This window comes from Vidua macroura, chromosome 8 (genome assembly GCF_024509145.1).
Source record: "Vidua macroura isolate BioBank_ID:100142 chromosome 8, ASM2450914v1, whole genome shotgun sequence".
Taxonomy (NCBI): Eukaryota; Metazoa; Chordata; class Aves; order Passeriformes; family Viduidae; genus Vidua; species Vidua macroura.
This window is the reverse complement of record NC_071578.1, coordinates 19,346,059-19,362,087: the sequence shown is the minus strand read 5'-3', so window position 1 is coordinate 19,362,087 and position 16,029 is coordinate 19,346,059. Positions and strand designations below refer to the sequence as shown.

Sequence of the window (16,029 nt, the reverse complement as noted above, 5' to 3'; positions counted from 1 at the left end):
ATAGAGTCGGGGAATCCATATGCTGAGACAAGGTATTTCTCCAAAGCATTGGGTATCAATGAAGGAGTTTGTCTTTGGATGTAGGATTAGGTTGGTAATTTCTTAGATTGGAGGTAATATTTTACAAACAGGAGGTGGTTAAGTAGTTGGTTGCTAAGAGTGAATAGTTTCTTGTAAAGTGCTGTTAATAATTCCTGAGTTCTTAGTAAGTTTAGGCTATATATAGACAGTAGGTCTTCAAATACTGCAGGTATTAAATTGCCATTGATAATTTTCAGCTTGATGGCCATGGATTTAGACAGAAGGTGGGTTGTCACCCTTAGTTAGTGGATAGGTGAGTATCTTGAACCATGAGCAGTACATAATAATCTGCATGGGTCATTGGAAAATAATTACATTAGTTAATGAATACTAGGGTTAATTAATTACCAATTAATTGCCACAGGTTATAGCTAGCTAGCTGCCCATAGCAGCAGTGAATCAGTTACTAGGGGGAAAGAGATACATTACAAAAAGGGTTGTTAGCTACATTGGTTATAGGCACCTGATGGTTTCTTTATGAAAAGAATAGCTCTTCATGTCAGCAAAGCAATAGCCAAGCCAGCTGTGAAAGCTCTCACAATGCTGGTAAACGTTCAGACATGTGTGCACCATTACTGAGGGTTGGCAGCTGACTTACCAGGAACCATTCCTGCAAGAGTTGATGTTGGGTAGCTGCCTTGTCCAGTTGGGGGAACATGGGGTGGGTAGCCAGGCAAGGTGGTGCTTGCCATATCGCGACCTGGAAAGGGAGAGAATCAGGACAGGTGATCAATAGAGATAAGATCTTTCAATATTGATTTGGCATCACCTCTTGTCCCACTGTCACATGACTTGATAGGCAACTACTGCACAGCCTTCTCTTACATGAGCTCTGTCCACCCACTGAAAATTCTGGGTGAAGATTGGGTCACTTTTGATTTCACACTATAAGGATGGATGTTAAAACGTGGCTTTGATGAGGTTCAAAAGAATTTGGTTTGTTTCATTGTAGATTTTGAATCTATTTTAACTAAATCAAAATGGCCCTGATCTGCACAGAGAATGGCAGCATATTCATTGCCAGAGTAGCTGAGGTCCTGTCTATATGCAGTGGATGCAGTTCCAAAACTGTGGTGATTTTGCTTTAGGGCGTGATCAATGTGCAAGGCACTGGGAAGTGATCCAAGAGTTTTCTGTGTCTGTCTCTCTTCCCACCTTTGCCATTCACCTGCTGATGGTTTTAGGCAAGTCACTTTACCTCTCTGTGCTTCTTTTTATGCTGCAAACTCTTTGGTGCAAGACCACACTTTTAGTGCATTTGCACAATGCTTAGCGTGAAACGATAAATGGTTGGACTCCTTCCAGGTGCTGGTATACTATATGTAATAATTGGATCATGCAAATTAGTTTGAGTCTCACTTCATTTTTATCACAGGTACAAGTTTTTATTTATAGTACTTTAAGTTGTGATATTTTTTCACCACCAAAGAAGTAGAGAGGGGTATGGACTGGGTGTATGATGGTAGTTTATTTTTTCTCTCTTAGAGGAAGTGCAGCTGGGGGTTTCTTGGTTGATGCCAGAGGCATTTCCTCATTTGGACTGGTTAGCCTGAAAATGGGCCAGCCAGAAGGGCATTTGCTGTTAGTGCTTATTGCATTTAAATGAACTAAAATAATCTCAGAAGCTGCTGGGAGTTTCAAGCCAAAGCAAAACAAAACAAACAAAGAAAAACAAACCAAAACAAAAAGCTAAATAAATTAAGATAATCTTTCCCCCACAGCTGCTGAGAGATTTACAGCTCAACCTCCAACACTGCCTACTGAGATGTCAGCCTGTTTCAGGCATCAAAAACCTTTCACAGTCCCTAGGTGAACTGTAGCTCATCAAGAAGTTTGTGCTTTTTGTTGTTCTTTTGTTAAATTTTGTCTTTCCTGGCAAGAGTCTGATTCACCTTTAGGACTGAGAGGCTATGTATAGCTCATTAACACCACTGGAGTCACTGGAACCATGCTGGGATATGCCAGTGAAAGAAGAAGCGTTGGTTTAGCTCTGCTACCAGCAGAATGATAACTGATAAAAGCAGGCCCTGGAACAAGCATGAACCTTGACTGGGGAATCAGAAATAATTAACAGTTACAAGGCAAAGCAAAAACGAATAAGCATGGAACATTAACCTGAAGGGAGGAAGTTTCTCTGGGATGAGGTAGGCTAAACCAGTGTCATTGCTTTCGCAGGTCTTGAGTAAGGATTACTGAGGTGATTTACTCAAGAAAACAGAAATGCAAGTCCATTCTTTCTTCCGGAAGAGGTTCCCTATCAGTGGCTGAAGTTCCTAGCTTATGTCCTCTTTGACAACAGCTGGGCCATTTTCCAGCCACTCCCCAATACTGATAAAAATGAATACATAATGTATCAGGGATTAATATTCTACACTCTTTTAGTCTTTTATCACCATCATTCCTTTAGTGACTTGTAGCTGTATGTTAAACCGTATGAATAACACCTAGTAGATGTAGTCATTTTTTTCTCACTTTGGTTTGAGGCAAGAAATTTTTATGCCTAAAATTCTTGTTCTTTTAGTTTCATTTATTGACTAACCTGAGAAATAACAATAAGTGATGAATGAGAAAACAGTGCCACTGAAAAGTTAGAGATAACATTATCTAGCTGCAGGCAAAATTAATTCATTTTGACACTTTCATTCAGGTGGGATCACATATACACTCGCTCTGCTACTTGATGTGCGCACATATGCCCCTGTGTTTTTATTCAGACATGAGCACACAGAGGTTGATATTCAAAACAGAGCATGGAAAATTTGTTGGGAAGTGATCATTTGTCAGAATCCCAGTCTTGAAAAAGAAGATAATGAACAAGTACTGTATCAGTAACATCAGTAAGAGTCTCACAGAGAAACTCTTAAAATGCTGTTACATACAAACAGGCTCCTTCCATAACCTCCTCTTGTTACAAACAGGTAGACAGGATTATTAAATTCTTGTACTGCAGGGCTATGGCAAAGCTAGCTCATAATATGCTTCCAACTGCAGCCATTCTTCTTCCTGCAAGAACCTTCTGAGTGAGGAACAGCACCTGAATCACTGTGACATTGTTTGCGCTTTTGAACGCTTTGTCCCATGTCTAATTCCCTATAAGAGTCCTAAGGCTTGTGCCTCTCAAGAAGCACAGTGCCTTCTAGGCTAGAAGATGGTCAATACATAACAGCATCCCCAAAATTCTGTTCTGTTGGAGCCACTTCTTGGCTTAGGAAGTGCCCAGAACTCAGAGGCTCTTACTGGCTGTACTTAAGTTAGGACCAAGATGGTTTTATGAACACAAGACTTCCCTGCTGTTACTTGCTGTTTTCCTACTTGGAAATGGAAATCTCACATGACAAGACAAAGGAAGGATATTAAGTCAAAAAAGAAAAATAATACAGGAACATGAAGGAGGCAGAAGTAAGATATGTTTCTTGAGTATTAGGAACTGTGGTCTGAACTAAGACTTGTCTGTTCTGAAATAGCCCAGATGACATCCTTTGAAAAATGGTCAGTGGTCACCCAAGACAATACCCACTGTTTCACCCAAGTCACCCCTGAGATTCTGCAGCAATGTTGCTTCTGTCACCTTGCTCAGGAGTTTCCCTTAGTACCTACCTGAAGCTTGACCTTCCTCCTCATCTTTCCCTCCTGCCTGCTGCTCATAAATGCTGCTGTCTTCTGCAACCTATTTCTTCACTTCTGCTCTTCCCTTAAAGGCCACCTACTTCAGCTCTGTATTCCTTTGGCTGTAAAACAGTTTTTCACACGTCCTTCCTGCTCTTGACATTCAGACATGATCTGGGTTTCTCAACTGCTTGGTCTGCTGTGTGAAGGCACTAGCACACACTGACACTCCCAAACCAGGTGACTCAAATACTGCTCACAGCTTGCTATGGCAGTGCTCACCAACTGCCTGTGTCTATCTGACTTAGTAGCTGCTGAACAACCCAGGCCTAGAGCTGGCTGGGATCTTCACACTGCTGTCATCTACCTTAGGCTAGCACACTGTATTCTGTGCCTGCAGCTCTCGGGGACACTGTGGCTACTGAGTCAACACAGGATTTTGCTGTATGCGTGTTTCTATACTAAGTCCCAAACCCAATCCGACTGGGACACCCAGTCACTTCTAGGTAGTTACAGCTTCTTTTCCCATTTTATTCTAAAAATTAAGGACAGGCATGAAAACTTTTTGATTCTTCATGGAGCTGAGAACATATGCTGCAGATGCAGACCTGGAACATGGTTGCTCTGGTTCCCACTTGCACTCAAAGAGCTTGCAGCATTTACTTGCCTCCCCATCAGACGAAACTGAACCCCTTGCCTACAGCATCCCCGCTCAGTTTGTGGCCAAGGCCGGTTACCTGCTATCAGAGGCTGGCTGCTGGACTGCCCAAAGTGGGCACCATGATGAAGGAAGGCACTGTAGCAAGGCGTGGACGCATCGTCTGAAAGGGCCATGTGGAAGGGCTGAAGATCAGCCTGCCCAGAGCCGACCGGCGTGGTGGGGGTGAAAGGGGTGAGAGAGGCTCCATGAGGCTCTTGCTTTATACTGAGGGGAGAGGAGAGGTTTTCTGTGGTAGGGTAAGGGATGGACACAGACAGACAAAGGGAACAGGGGAAGGAAGAGGAGGGTGGGGAAGGGAGGAGAGGAAGAACAAAATGGGTAAATGAAAATGGAGTGGTTAAAATCTACAGGGAAATTAATTTTAAAACAAAAATAAAAATAAAAAGCTAGGAGTAGATCAGAGGAGCCAGTGCTGAGACAACAGCAGTAAATGTGCCTGGGGGCTAGGCTCAGACTGCAGGAATGCCTCTGCAGAGCAGCAGGAGATGAGGGGAATGGAGTGCAGTGGCAGAGGGGAGGAACGGGAGGCAAGAAGAGGAGAGGTGAGGGAGGGAACATGCAGGAGAGGGAGGACAGGAACAAGCATAGGATTGGGAAGAAGAATGCTCTGAAGCTTTTGTGCTCCCTTTCCTGCTGCTTTTTCTTGCTGGCCAAGGACATATGAAGATGCTACACTTCCACAGTTTGGCCCAAGGAATTGCACCACTTTTTCTCTTCAAACCCAAGGTAACCTTCCTCAGGAGAGTAGCCTTGCTCTAAGCATCTATTAAAAAGGTTGCTGGGTGTAATGGCCAAAGCTTCTCCACCCAAATTTCACAAAAGCTTGACAAAAATTATATAGCTGGAGTTTGAGGTTAAAATACAAATGTGACTGTGCAATTAATAGGTGGATAGACAGATTAATCAATCAATTGATCTTGTTCACAGTGGCACATTTTGGAGATTTAACCATAAAAACAGTCAGGACTGACTCTGATTGTTCCCAGAGTGTATTTTTGCCAGATAGGTACCTTGACAGAGAGACATAATGGAAGAGAGGAAATGTGGGGGACTTGTTGTTTGCATTGGGCCTCCATTTCTGATGTGCAGATTTTCACAGGCACAATAGATTGAGCTTTGCCACTGTTCCTAACTTGGCTGCCAAGTAGGATGTTTGGGAATCAGAGAACTCTGTGACCTAAAGCAGGGGTACTCCAGAACACCCATTGCTGTTGGGTCAGCAGTAATAGAGTCCTGTATTTGGACACCTGAAAGCAAAGCATGGATGATGTGATCAGATCCAATCCAAATTGTCTAGCATCCTCAGGTAGACAAATTCAAGCCAATAAATGAAAGCCATCTCTCTGCTGTTGATGGCAACTATTGCCAGTGGCTGTCAACTATGAAATAAGTTAGTTCTGGTGGTTTTGATTTATACAGATAAATAGAAATGTGACATATAATTAGGTCATAAATATGACTTCATTAATGTAGAACTTGCTTAATTAACTTTAGGCACCTTGTTGCGAGGCTGTAGTGCTCACCTAGACAATAAAGGGCTGGGCAATTTCTCTCTGTGAATGCTGTTTATCCTGAGATTTTTTTTTTCTAAAGATTTGCTACCTGGCAAAAATGACAGTTTGCCATCTGTGTTCTACTCCAAGTACTTCCAGCATGGGTGGCCAGCAAAGGTCTCTCATCACCAAGACTCCTTTGCAGCAAAGACATGTGCTCATGTTTCAATTAATTGGGAAGGATCAGTCCTGGCCAAGAGGGATACACTTCCTCTTCATTTAGTTCACTAAGTGAAGTCACTGGTATGCTAAGTGAGGATTGTCATTTCTTTTCCCTTTTTGCTATGAAACTCTGTTTGGCAAGGACCTTTTGTGGAGGATATGGGGAACGGAAGTTGGGGTAGCTGGGTTTTGTTTTACAGTTAATAAAGTCCCCAGAGTAGGCAGCACATCAGCATCGAGCTTCTGCCTTTTACAACCATACACTGTCCTACTGCCCCACTAGTGAGCTTTCATGTGCCAGAGCCAGTCTCTGTAGATTGAGAACCCCCCAAAGCTATTTTTCTTCTGCATCCTCAGATGGCAGGGATGTCATCAAATGGCAAGGAATGCGCAGATTTACTTTCAGACCAAACAGGCAGAGTCACCACCAGCATTCTGGGTGTGCTTGAAGCCTTTATCCAAATAATGTTGATACAAGATAATTTGGATGAATGGACCTATCTGCAGGCAGAGGCCCAGAAGTTCCCTGGGCTTTCACAGGCTGCGAGTGAAGTGATATTTTTCAAGGAAGTAATTTGACAGTGATATGTAAATAAACTGGGGACACTTCGGTCCTGGGCATTTTCCATACTCCTAATTCAACTCTCTTTATTATACAAGAGACAGCAGGTGTGGGGAGCTGCTGAGGAGGAAAGGGCAGAGAATAAGGTGGACATGGAAGCGTGGGTGGGCAGAAGCAAGAGATGCTTTGGGCAGGGGTTAATCCTGTTTGCACAGCCCCCAGGCACGTTGGGTTTCCTAGTCCCTCCCCTGCTTTATTTCTCTTTTAAAGCATGGAATTTTCAGCTATAATCCTTCCTAAACCGCAGCATTTTTCAGGCGCTCTGTGTAAGTGAAACCATAATCTCTGGTAAAACAGACCGCTTAAGCTGCTGTAGCATTAGGCCAATCTGATCCAGCCCCTGGATTTCCGCTCTGCCCAGCCACCACAGAGAGGATTTCAGCCTGAAAGACTGTGTAAAGCCCTTGCAATGGGAACAACAGTGCTAGGCCTTGCCTTGCAAAGCTGGGAAGGGTTAAGGGACCAGAAGCTATTTGTCCCAATGTTGTGAGGCTGTTAAAACCCCTGTCAGACTCACAGTGGAGATGAGCCCAGCCCTCTCTTGAACACATCAAGGCTTATGAAGAAAAATTCCTCGCACCTTCCAGAGGCATCACCACTTACTCAGTGTGTGGGGGGATAAAGAAGTCAACAGTAACATGGCAAAGAGACTTGAACACAATAATGCTAAACACTCTTCTCTCTAAGAATAGTGGAAAGGAGGCTAGGATAAGGTCAGACAGCGAATGATTGCACAACCAAAACTCAGACTTATATGTGTCTATTTATCTGTCTATCTTTCCCTCTACACTCTGCACCTGCACAGACAAAATTTATATCCCATGTATCTTTACTGATGGATGGCATTTACCATTTTTTACTCCTTTGTTGTCCAACTCTCCACTGACTAAAAGCACCTGAATTCTGTCTCTGGTATAACTCCTGCCACTGCTATGCTGGAATAATTGCCCCAGCAGTGAATTATAGCTCCAAAGCATGTCACTGTATGCGAAATCAATTGATTGATCTATCTATCCACCTGTGAATGGCACAGTCTCATTTTTCATTTTAACCACCTCAAACTTACAGCTGCATCTTTTATGTTTTCAATTTTGATTTTCTCCATTCTCTAATTCTTTCATATTTGTGATGGAGAACTTGCCCCTGCCTATCCCAAGTCCCACTACTGCCAGCAAGCTGTGGAGCAGTGCAATTTTGGCTTATCTATGTTTTGTTGGGATTGTTTCTTAGTAAGGCTCCTTCAGCGAATCCCAAGGTATATCTTTCTCCTAAGGCTGGAATACCAACCTGCAATCAAATGGGAGGGGAGTGGAATGAGTTTGCAATCCCTTTCCAAAGGAGCAGAAATCTATTCCTGCCTAAGTCTCCTTTATTCTTCTAAAAGGCAACAATATCCTTGTTTATAGGTGGCAAAAAAAATATATCACCCACTGTCATGGTGGGGGAAACTTGAAAGTCAGCAGGGTGGGGATATAGCTGGAAACATAGCAGAGGACAATATTTTGTGAATCACCTACTCCTCTCTTTCTGACTCTATTTTCTAAGTTATGGTTGGGTTGTTTTTCTTCCATTCTAACCCTCTCCTCTGTTATTTTGGCGGAGAGCAAGAACTGGTGATCTCTAGCCTAAATTCCCACTGTGAATGAAGGGATTTTGGCCAGATGGAGTGAGAGGAAGATTCACAGCTTTGGGTTCCTATGGAGACTCATCTCAGCTTTTATCATGCTCTCTCCTGCTGACGGGAAGGGAAGTGGGGTGGGTGTTGGTTGCAGGACTACATAAGCTGCTTGTTTTTCATTACTAGTTTCCTGGAGGATGAGCTATCCAGTGCTCCTTTTCTTTATAGTACACAAAGAATACCAAGATGGCACATCCATACATGAGGGATGGCTTTTACACACCCACACAACCCTGCTTACCATTTTGACAATGTTTCCTGTTCTTTGTCTTTTCCTGAGGTCTCTATCAAATATTTGTATGACCCCAGTGCCCCACCCTTTACAACATATATCCTTACAGCATTGCTTAGGGATCACTCTTTTATCTGTGAGGAACAGAGCCCAGAGAAGAATATTCAAGCTAGTGTAGGAACCCTGTGCCAAAGCTGAATCTAATCTCAGGTGTTTTGAATTCTATCCTTGCACCCACCTCTGAAACATCTTTTTCTGTATTTGTGTTCTCTATTCCTTAGAAAAGTTCCAGTGTGGTAAACAGAATGGGACTGGGTCTTCAGAACTCATGGACTGGTGAATTTACACTATAGGCAGTGGAATTAAATCACTTTCTCCCTCGTGGTGATCTTGCCTCTAATTCCAAAAGCCATACAAAAGACCAGACAGGAATCACACAGCATATTGTTGGCTTTTGCTTACTGTCATATCAGAAGAACCACTTTTTCTATTCTTAGTTTCCTAGGTTTTCTGTTGCGAGAGCATTTTGCAAGTTGTACATAAAATGAATGCTGTCCTGTGTTTTTTCTCTTCTCTGGTCATAACAGACCTTTGCTAGAAGAACTTACAGGTGTGCTAAGATTAACCTGCTTCTGGTCATACCTTATTTGTCTTCCTACTGACTGGAGAGTGAACCTTGTGTGTTCAGGGTTTTTTTCTGTTTGTGCACACGTTCATCCATGTTCTTAGCCCATAACATAGTTGAGTACATGTTTAAAGAAACAACCTTGGGCTGCTTTCCCCTAAGTGTCAAGGCTGTTGTGACATCACATCCCATGTCAAATCTTGTAATGTATCTTCTGTATTTTTTTTCATTAAACTGAATGTTACAAATCTAGATTTTATATCTGATCTGATCAATTGCTGCTTTCCAAGTAAACTGACCTGCTACCTCTGTATATTTCTTTGAAGAGAAAATTTTACACACTTAATATAGAGTAAAGTACGGAGCTTCCAGTAGACCTGTGATCTGGGCTTACTCTTTGAAGCTACTTGAATACTGATTAATCACTTGGGAACTCTACTGGAGTCTATTTCATGTGGCTGTCAGTAAATTTGTTTAAAGATGGAGCTGAAGAAGGAAGATATGCTTTGAAGTCCTGGATGGAGGGGAGAAAGATGCGCATGCAACTTGTGCGCTTGACTAACAGAGAAGTTCAGGGGAGTTGATATTGTTCCCTTTCTTGAGTCCCAGCCCACTGGATTTGGCAAATTCTGCCTGTCTTGAAATGTAGCATGTGCTTATTCCTTGTTGTTTTGCGACTTGAGTGTTACCTCTTAAACAAGATACTTTTGAAATATATACTGGGCAATGCAAAACCTGTTAATTTTTCATGCAGTCCTCATTATAGGTAACTCCAAGTTTCATCATAATGGTATTTACTGATCGCAAGATAGGATAGATCTTCCTTGGTAGCCCACAGCAGTCATAAACTTAAAAGATGGGACAATGATTACTCTAAGCTCTCAATTTCTCTGAAAGACTGCAATGGGCAATTTTGGTTGTACAAAAAGTGGGCCTGATTAAATCCAGTACAGCTGATGTATACCAAAAGTTATTAATGTCTGCTTAACTCAGGTATAAAGCACAGTCTTTGCTACATTGGGCAAATGTCTACATTGTAAGAATTTTTATCAAAATTGTACTCATTGAATCCTTCATTTAACCTCAGAAGAAAAGGCAAAACTTGAATTGCTGGAAAGACAATATAATACAATTATTTTCTCTAAAAAAAAGGCCCCTTTGGTCCAGCAGCATAAAGTGTGGCAGCCTGCAATGCTGTCCTCTTGCTCAAGAAAATTGGACTGGGAATGCCAATTCACTGCTATTGTCATTATATGACATTATTGTCACTCACTGCTATTGTCCACTTAAATGCTAATTTAAGGAAAGCAAAGATATTATTTCTTTTAGGCCCCTCAATTTCTGTGTTCTTCAGTTGAATATGCCTTTAAAGCCCACCAGCTGCTTTCTTCAGCATCATAAAGTTACTATCAGTGAAAATTCCACTGAATACATACAAATAGTTTATGTGATTCCTTCCCCTCCACCCCCATTCCTGTCTGTTTCAGGGATCATTCATCTGACCATCTATCACTCTCAGCCATTTGGTCCCAGAGACGAATACTAACACCTTTTGCTTTTACAAAAAAAGACTTTGACTAGATAAGAGGATATTATCTCTTCTTAAAGAGGGGAAACGGTCAATTAAACTTGGAGGTCTTGGTGGACTTCTGCTTTTGCCAGTTCCTCATCTTAAATATGAGAGGTTTGCTCACAGAAAGTACTATCTTCATTTTAGTGAGGCAGGATAGTAACAACCTTGTAGCAGATGCATGAATGATTATCATATTCCATTTTCAGGGCATTGGAGCACCCAGAGCTGTGCCCAAGAGGCTGTTTGACTGCTGGTGGCTGCAGCAGTTTGCTAAACAGGTTTTTTTAAGTCACATGAGTCAAGCCTTGGCCAGGGCCATTGCTTGCTGGTATCAGAGGCTAAAGTAGACTGGAGGAATTTTTCATCAGTACAAACAAGGAAAAGGGGAAGGAAATACTTCCCCTCTCACTGTAACATTATAAGTACAACTGAATGTAATGGTCAGTTTTAGTCATGATTTAAAACAGCAAGCTGGATCAACTTGTTTTACATTTCCACTGTGAGACTGTTTTCTACAAACTTGAATTTTATGGGAGGTAACAAATATTTTGACAAATACAAAATTCACCCTAAACATAGTTATTTCAGCTTTTGCTAAGTAGATGAACTGCATTATGTGCACATTTATTTAAGCAATTATGTTGTTTAATATAATTTGTCTTCACATATTATTACATGGCAAAATAGTGAACGATGAGTCCATATTATTATTTTATTAGATTATTAACTTTTTACTTGTTATCTGTGTCAAGTTATATTTGGATGGAAATTAGAATTAAATTAAAAACAGTATTTGTAATTATTCATGCTAATTAAATAAAATGACCATAAGATCCCCGACTTCCTAAATATATTAGAACAGAAAAAGCAAGCTTTTCTAAGCAGGTTTTGCATTAAAAGAATATTTGTTAACTGGAGGAAAGGATAGCTATAAGGAGGAATTTGGATTGGTTTAAGAACCCTATTTTAAAACTAATAGATTTCATCCTTTCATCCTTTCATACCAACTCTAATTCACTTAATTTGAGGAAAACAAATGTTCCTGCTTTTTCACATCTGAGTTTGTTTCTTCATTTTAAATGACCAGGTTATTGAACTGAACAAAATTCTCTTCGTTCCCCTTGCTAATCTGAAACGAAGGAAATAGTATCTTTTCACCTTGCAGGAGGCTAAAGTTCTCAAAGGATTGCTTAGCATTTCAGAAAATCTTTCCAACTATCTAGTCAGTCATTTCCCCATGATTAGCATCACAGCTTTCCTGAAAATCAGATTCTGTTTGAATACTATTTTATGTCTTTCAGGTATAGCAAGTATCCTTTTTTGTCAGTAATTCCAATTTTTTTGCATACATTCGTGTATGAATTAAAAAAAAATAAACTGATAGAAAACCTGATTGTATGCCAGAGAGGGGAGGTCTAGAGGAAAGTAAAATCCATGAACTTTTTTCTCTCTCTGAATCTTCACAAGGCAGTTGAAAATTTCTGCATTGTCTGTTCCATAAGAAGGACAGCAGGGTAGGTTTCCTGGCCTTGTGTCCAGCAAGTCACTAAGTGACAACTCATTCATGGACATTCCTTGCACATACTTAATAGGGAGAAATAAGGATGACCTGTCTGCTCCATAGTAAAAAATAGTTTTGTTTACTTGCTTTCAGAGATTTGAGTAATAAGTGAGCCATCTAAGATGTGTTAGTAGAATAATGGTCTGAAAGGGAGGGTTTGTTATTGGCAGTACTAGACAAGGCTGGGCTGTACACAGCTGTGGTGCTAAGCTGTGTCTTTGAATAGGTGCCCAGGACTTTGGGGAAGGCCTTCTGGCACATTGAAGAGGTTGCTGCCCGTTTTGCAGCATTTCCAGCTCTTCAGTTCCAAGAAGCTCCCAGACAGATAAAGGGACTTCAGCAACACCATTCCTTAACTATCTCACTACATTTCATGACATTAGGTAGCTACATATTGTTGAGGGTTTGATGGCTTTTGGAGAGGTGTAGTCTCAGAATGGTGTGAGCTGAAAGAGCTTGCTGAGGACAGCTAGGTCATGAGCCCGAGAGAAGACTTTCTCTTAAGTCTTCAGAAAGGAAGAGTTTCTGAAGACTGTATGGTCTGGTATCATACAGCTATGGTTTGGAAAGACCTAGCGATGCTTTTTTCTGTCTGGGAAGACTAAGCTGGGGAGACTTACTTGTAGACTGAAGCTCTAAATCTCACATTGTGAAGTGACTCCACACAGGATTTGTACCCTGAATGGGTAGGTTTGTTTGACGTTTGTGTCAGGTATCACCTGAATTCACAGACTGCCCTGGGCATTTTGTGAGGCATTTCAAGGATGTGAGGCAGCTAGCAATTCAATACTCACTATTACTCCAATATCCCTTCCTGGGAGGAGGACCTGGGTGATACCAAAGAAATCTGCATGCCTCTTCCTTAATTTCCTAGCTGGGGTAGATCAGGAGGCAGGACTGAGTTCCTCACATCTCTGGTCCTTCCTGAAAGCATTGCCCAGCCCCATAGCAAACATATAATGAATCATTCATCTTTAATAGATTATGCAAATTGAGAACATCAGATCAATGAAGATCAATACCTGCAACCATTTAATTGCCAGCAAAAACATTTTAAGAATGAGCATTATCTGAAGTCCTTTCTTGGGTAATGGCACCATTAATCCAAACATTGGATCCTGGCCTAACTGTACAGGAAAAATTCTCCGCCCCTCTTCCCCTGATGCCTTTCAGGGTGTTGAGGGGCTTTTTCTTCCCCTTTTCATTTCCAGTTTCTGAGTTTCTCCATCATTACCACCAGTGAACAGCTCCCAGTGCTAATAGTTCTGCTTTTGTTACTCTGCACTGATTGAAATGTCGCATACAGATTGAGATGTTAGTGCTAAGTTGCCACCTGGGAATGTCAAGCTGGGTCTGAAATGAACTTTTCTCACTCTTGGATCCAGATGGATCAGATGGGGATGTTCTCAAGCTGAGCCGGGAATGTGGCAGGGAACAGAGTAGGGGTAGCACAGGGTGGGAGGGACATGAAGAAAATTTTATTCCTCAGCCTATAGTCTATTCTGTGAGACCAAATCTGTCTCCTGCTGTGCCCTTGTGAGAGTCATGTCCAAGGCTTGTGTAGTGAGCCTTCAGGAAGCCTCCTCTCACATTGACAAGCTAGAATGCACCATCTTCACTTAGGCAAAAGGACTAAAAAGAATTTTCATGGCATCTTTGAATCTTAAACTCTGATTGTAGACACATCACCTTTACATTTAGCTGTGGGGATTTGCCTTGCTCTCCTACTGGCTTTGCCCCTCAAAGACAAGAAGATATTTCCTGTAAGAGACGTGGATCTGCCAAACAGTAGATGAACAACAGATGAGTTTTGCAAATACAAAGAAAGTTAGAACACTTTTGCCACAGCTAAGCCATTTTTTTCTGCTTGGGTAAGAAACTGCATGGCTACAAGGATTCTGAATCAAGCCTGTTAGCTGTAAAAGCCATGAAAAAGGTCTTGGATGTCATACTTTCTAGACATTTCCTGAATAATATAGTTCATCTCCCATGTGATTTTGCAGACACACTGGATATTCTCTGTGTTTGAGTTAACTCTTACTAATCCTGCCTGGCCCCAAAGTTCTTGGTAGCCAAAAGTTGCGTGCAACAATATGCCTTTGCTCATTGTTTCCTGAACAAGCAATGACTGCCTGCCTCAGCCATGAGCTGCCCTGACTTTAGGGGTTATTAGCTGGGGCTTCTGCAAGAAAAAAATTGAGGTACATACTGTAATACTCTTGATTCTGTGCCATCAGAGGACAACTTTTTGGTCAAGGGACAAGAAGCTTCTTCCCTTGCTAACAGGACTTTAACCTCTTTGTCATGAGTTGATTCTCAACTTCTGCCACGAGGTTTCTAGAGGGGCTACAGAAGTTGTCGAGAAAGGGGGATATACCAAACAGGGGCAAGTCACTTGAGCCTTGCAGCCACTTCAGCTACCCAGGAGGAGATATGCAACTCTGTAGCTGTGTGAGCAGCCACTGATGGCGACCAAGGCCTTGAGAAGAAGGGCTGTGGCACCAGAATACTCCCTTACGGCTCTAGACACATGCAGGACAGGCAGCTATACCAGTATCAGGACAGTGTGGGAGGGACCCATGGCCCCAGGCCAACCTGTGCCACTCAGGTTCTGTACGTGCCACCAGTAAAAAGGAAGTTTCAGTGAAGCATCTGCTACTGGGATTGCCTCCTATTTCTCTGCATCCTGATTTGTCTGTTTTCATATGCTTGCTCACAGTTTTTACTCTCCCAGACACACCTGAGTTTGATGTGTCCACACATGAGGAAAGGCTGTGAACAAATTTTTTTGCCAGCTTTCCTAAGAGACTCATGGACCTAAGGAGGAGGGAGTTTAGCAGTCACAGTTTAGCAGATCTCAGTTTTTAATTTGCAAATGCCCCTTCCAAGTGACAGGGCTGAATAAAACCTAAACTATTATTTCTCCAAAAGAAAACCAAGTGGAGATTGTGTAAACCATGACCCTGCTGTTCTCAGATACAAAGGAAAAAATCACAGTGCATATTTGGACATATTTGTCCTTCACCACCATCCCAACCTTAAGCCCCATCTGGACACACAAGTTCATGATTCACATCTGGGTTTGCCTGTCTTTGAGTCACACCTGAACGCATCTAAGTGTACCCAAAACTGTCAACACTGAATTTCAAACTTCTGTTGAACCCTTATTTTCCCCGAAGTCTTTCTGTCTCTTTCCTTGTTTTGCCACAGAGGGGTATCTTGCATTAGCAGAAAAAGCAGAAGCTAATGGTGATGAGAGAAATAAATAAAAAGCTTGGTTCTGCTGTTTGGTCAGGCAGCTTACCGGTCACCACAGGGTACGTCTGGGGTCCTGACACATTTGTCCCCAGGTCTGGGTTAGCAGAGGTGGATAGACTTGATTTGACTTCATCGAGACCAGGGGTCAGAGCTGGGAGGGAGTACTCATTACCCTGGGGAAGAGAGGAGAAAGACAGCTCGCTATTGATGCGATGGGAGAAAGGGAAGGGTGTACAGATGGGGGGGAGGAAGAGGAGAGATGCAAACCCTTGCACAGATGGAAGAGGAGGAGGAGGAGGAAATGGAGAAGATAAAGTGACAAGAGGGTTGAGGGGGACAAGGAGGGGGTATTCTAGG

At 42.1% G+C, this 16,029-nt stretch overlaps 1 protein-coding gene and 1 long non-coding RNA gene across 7 annotated transcripts in view; one reads left to right on the top strand and one right to left on the bottom strand.

Moving 5' to 3' along the window:
• Positions 1 to 16,029, bottom strand: part of PAX2 (paired box 2) — an 87,501-nt gene that overhangs the window by 12,249 nt on the left and 59,223 nt on the right. For 3 of the 4 annotated variants that reach the window (XM_053983379.1, XM_053983377.1, XM_053983376.1), the window contains exons 7-9: positions 15,719 to 15,845; positions 4,425 to 4,634; positions 680 to 781 (exon numbers count right to left, since the gene is read on the bottom strand). In XM_053983379.1, the coding sequence (XP_053839354.1) occupies positions 680 to 781; positions 4,425 to 4,634; positions 15,719 to 15,845 (439 nt within the window). The remainder of the gene's footprint in view (positions 1 to 679; positions 782 to 4,424; positions 4,635 to 15,718; positions 15,846 to 16,029) is intronic. The other variant, XM_053983378.1, reaches the window with a different exon arrangement.
• LOC128810501 (uncharacterized) overlaps positions 1 to 16,029 on the top strand; it is a 187,506-nt gene that overhangs the window by 122,320 nt on the left and 49,157 nt on the right. The gene's annotated exons all lie outside the window — the stretch shown is intronic.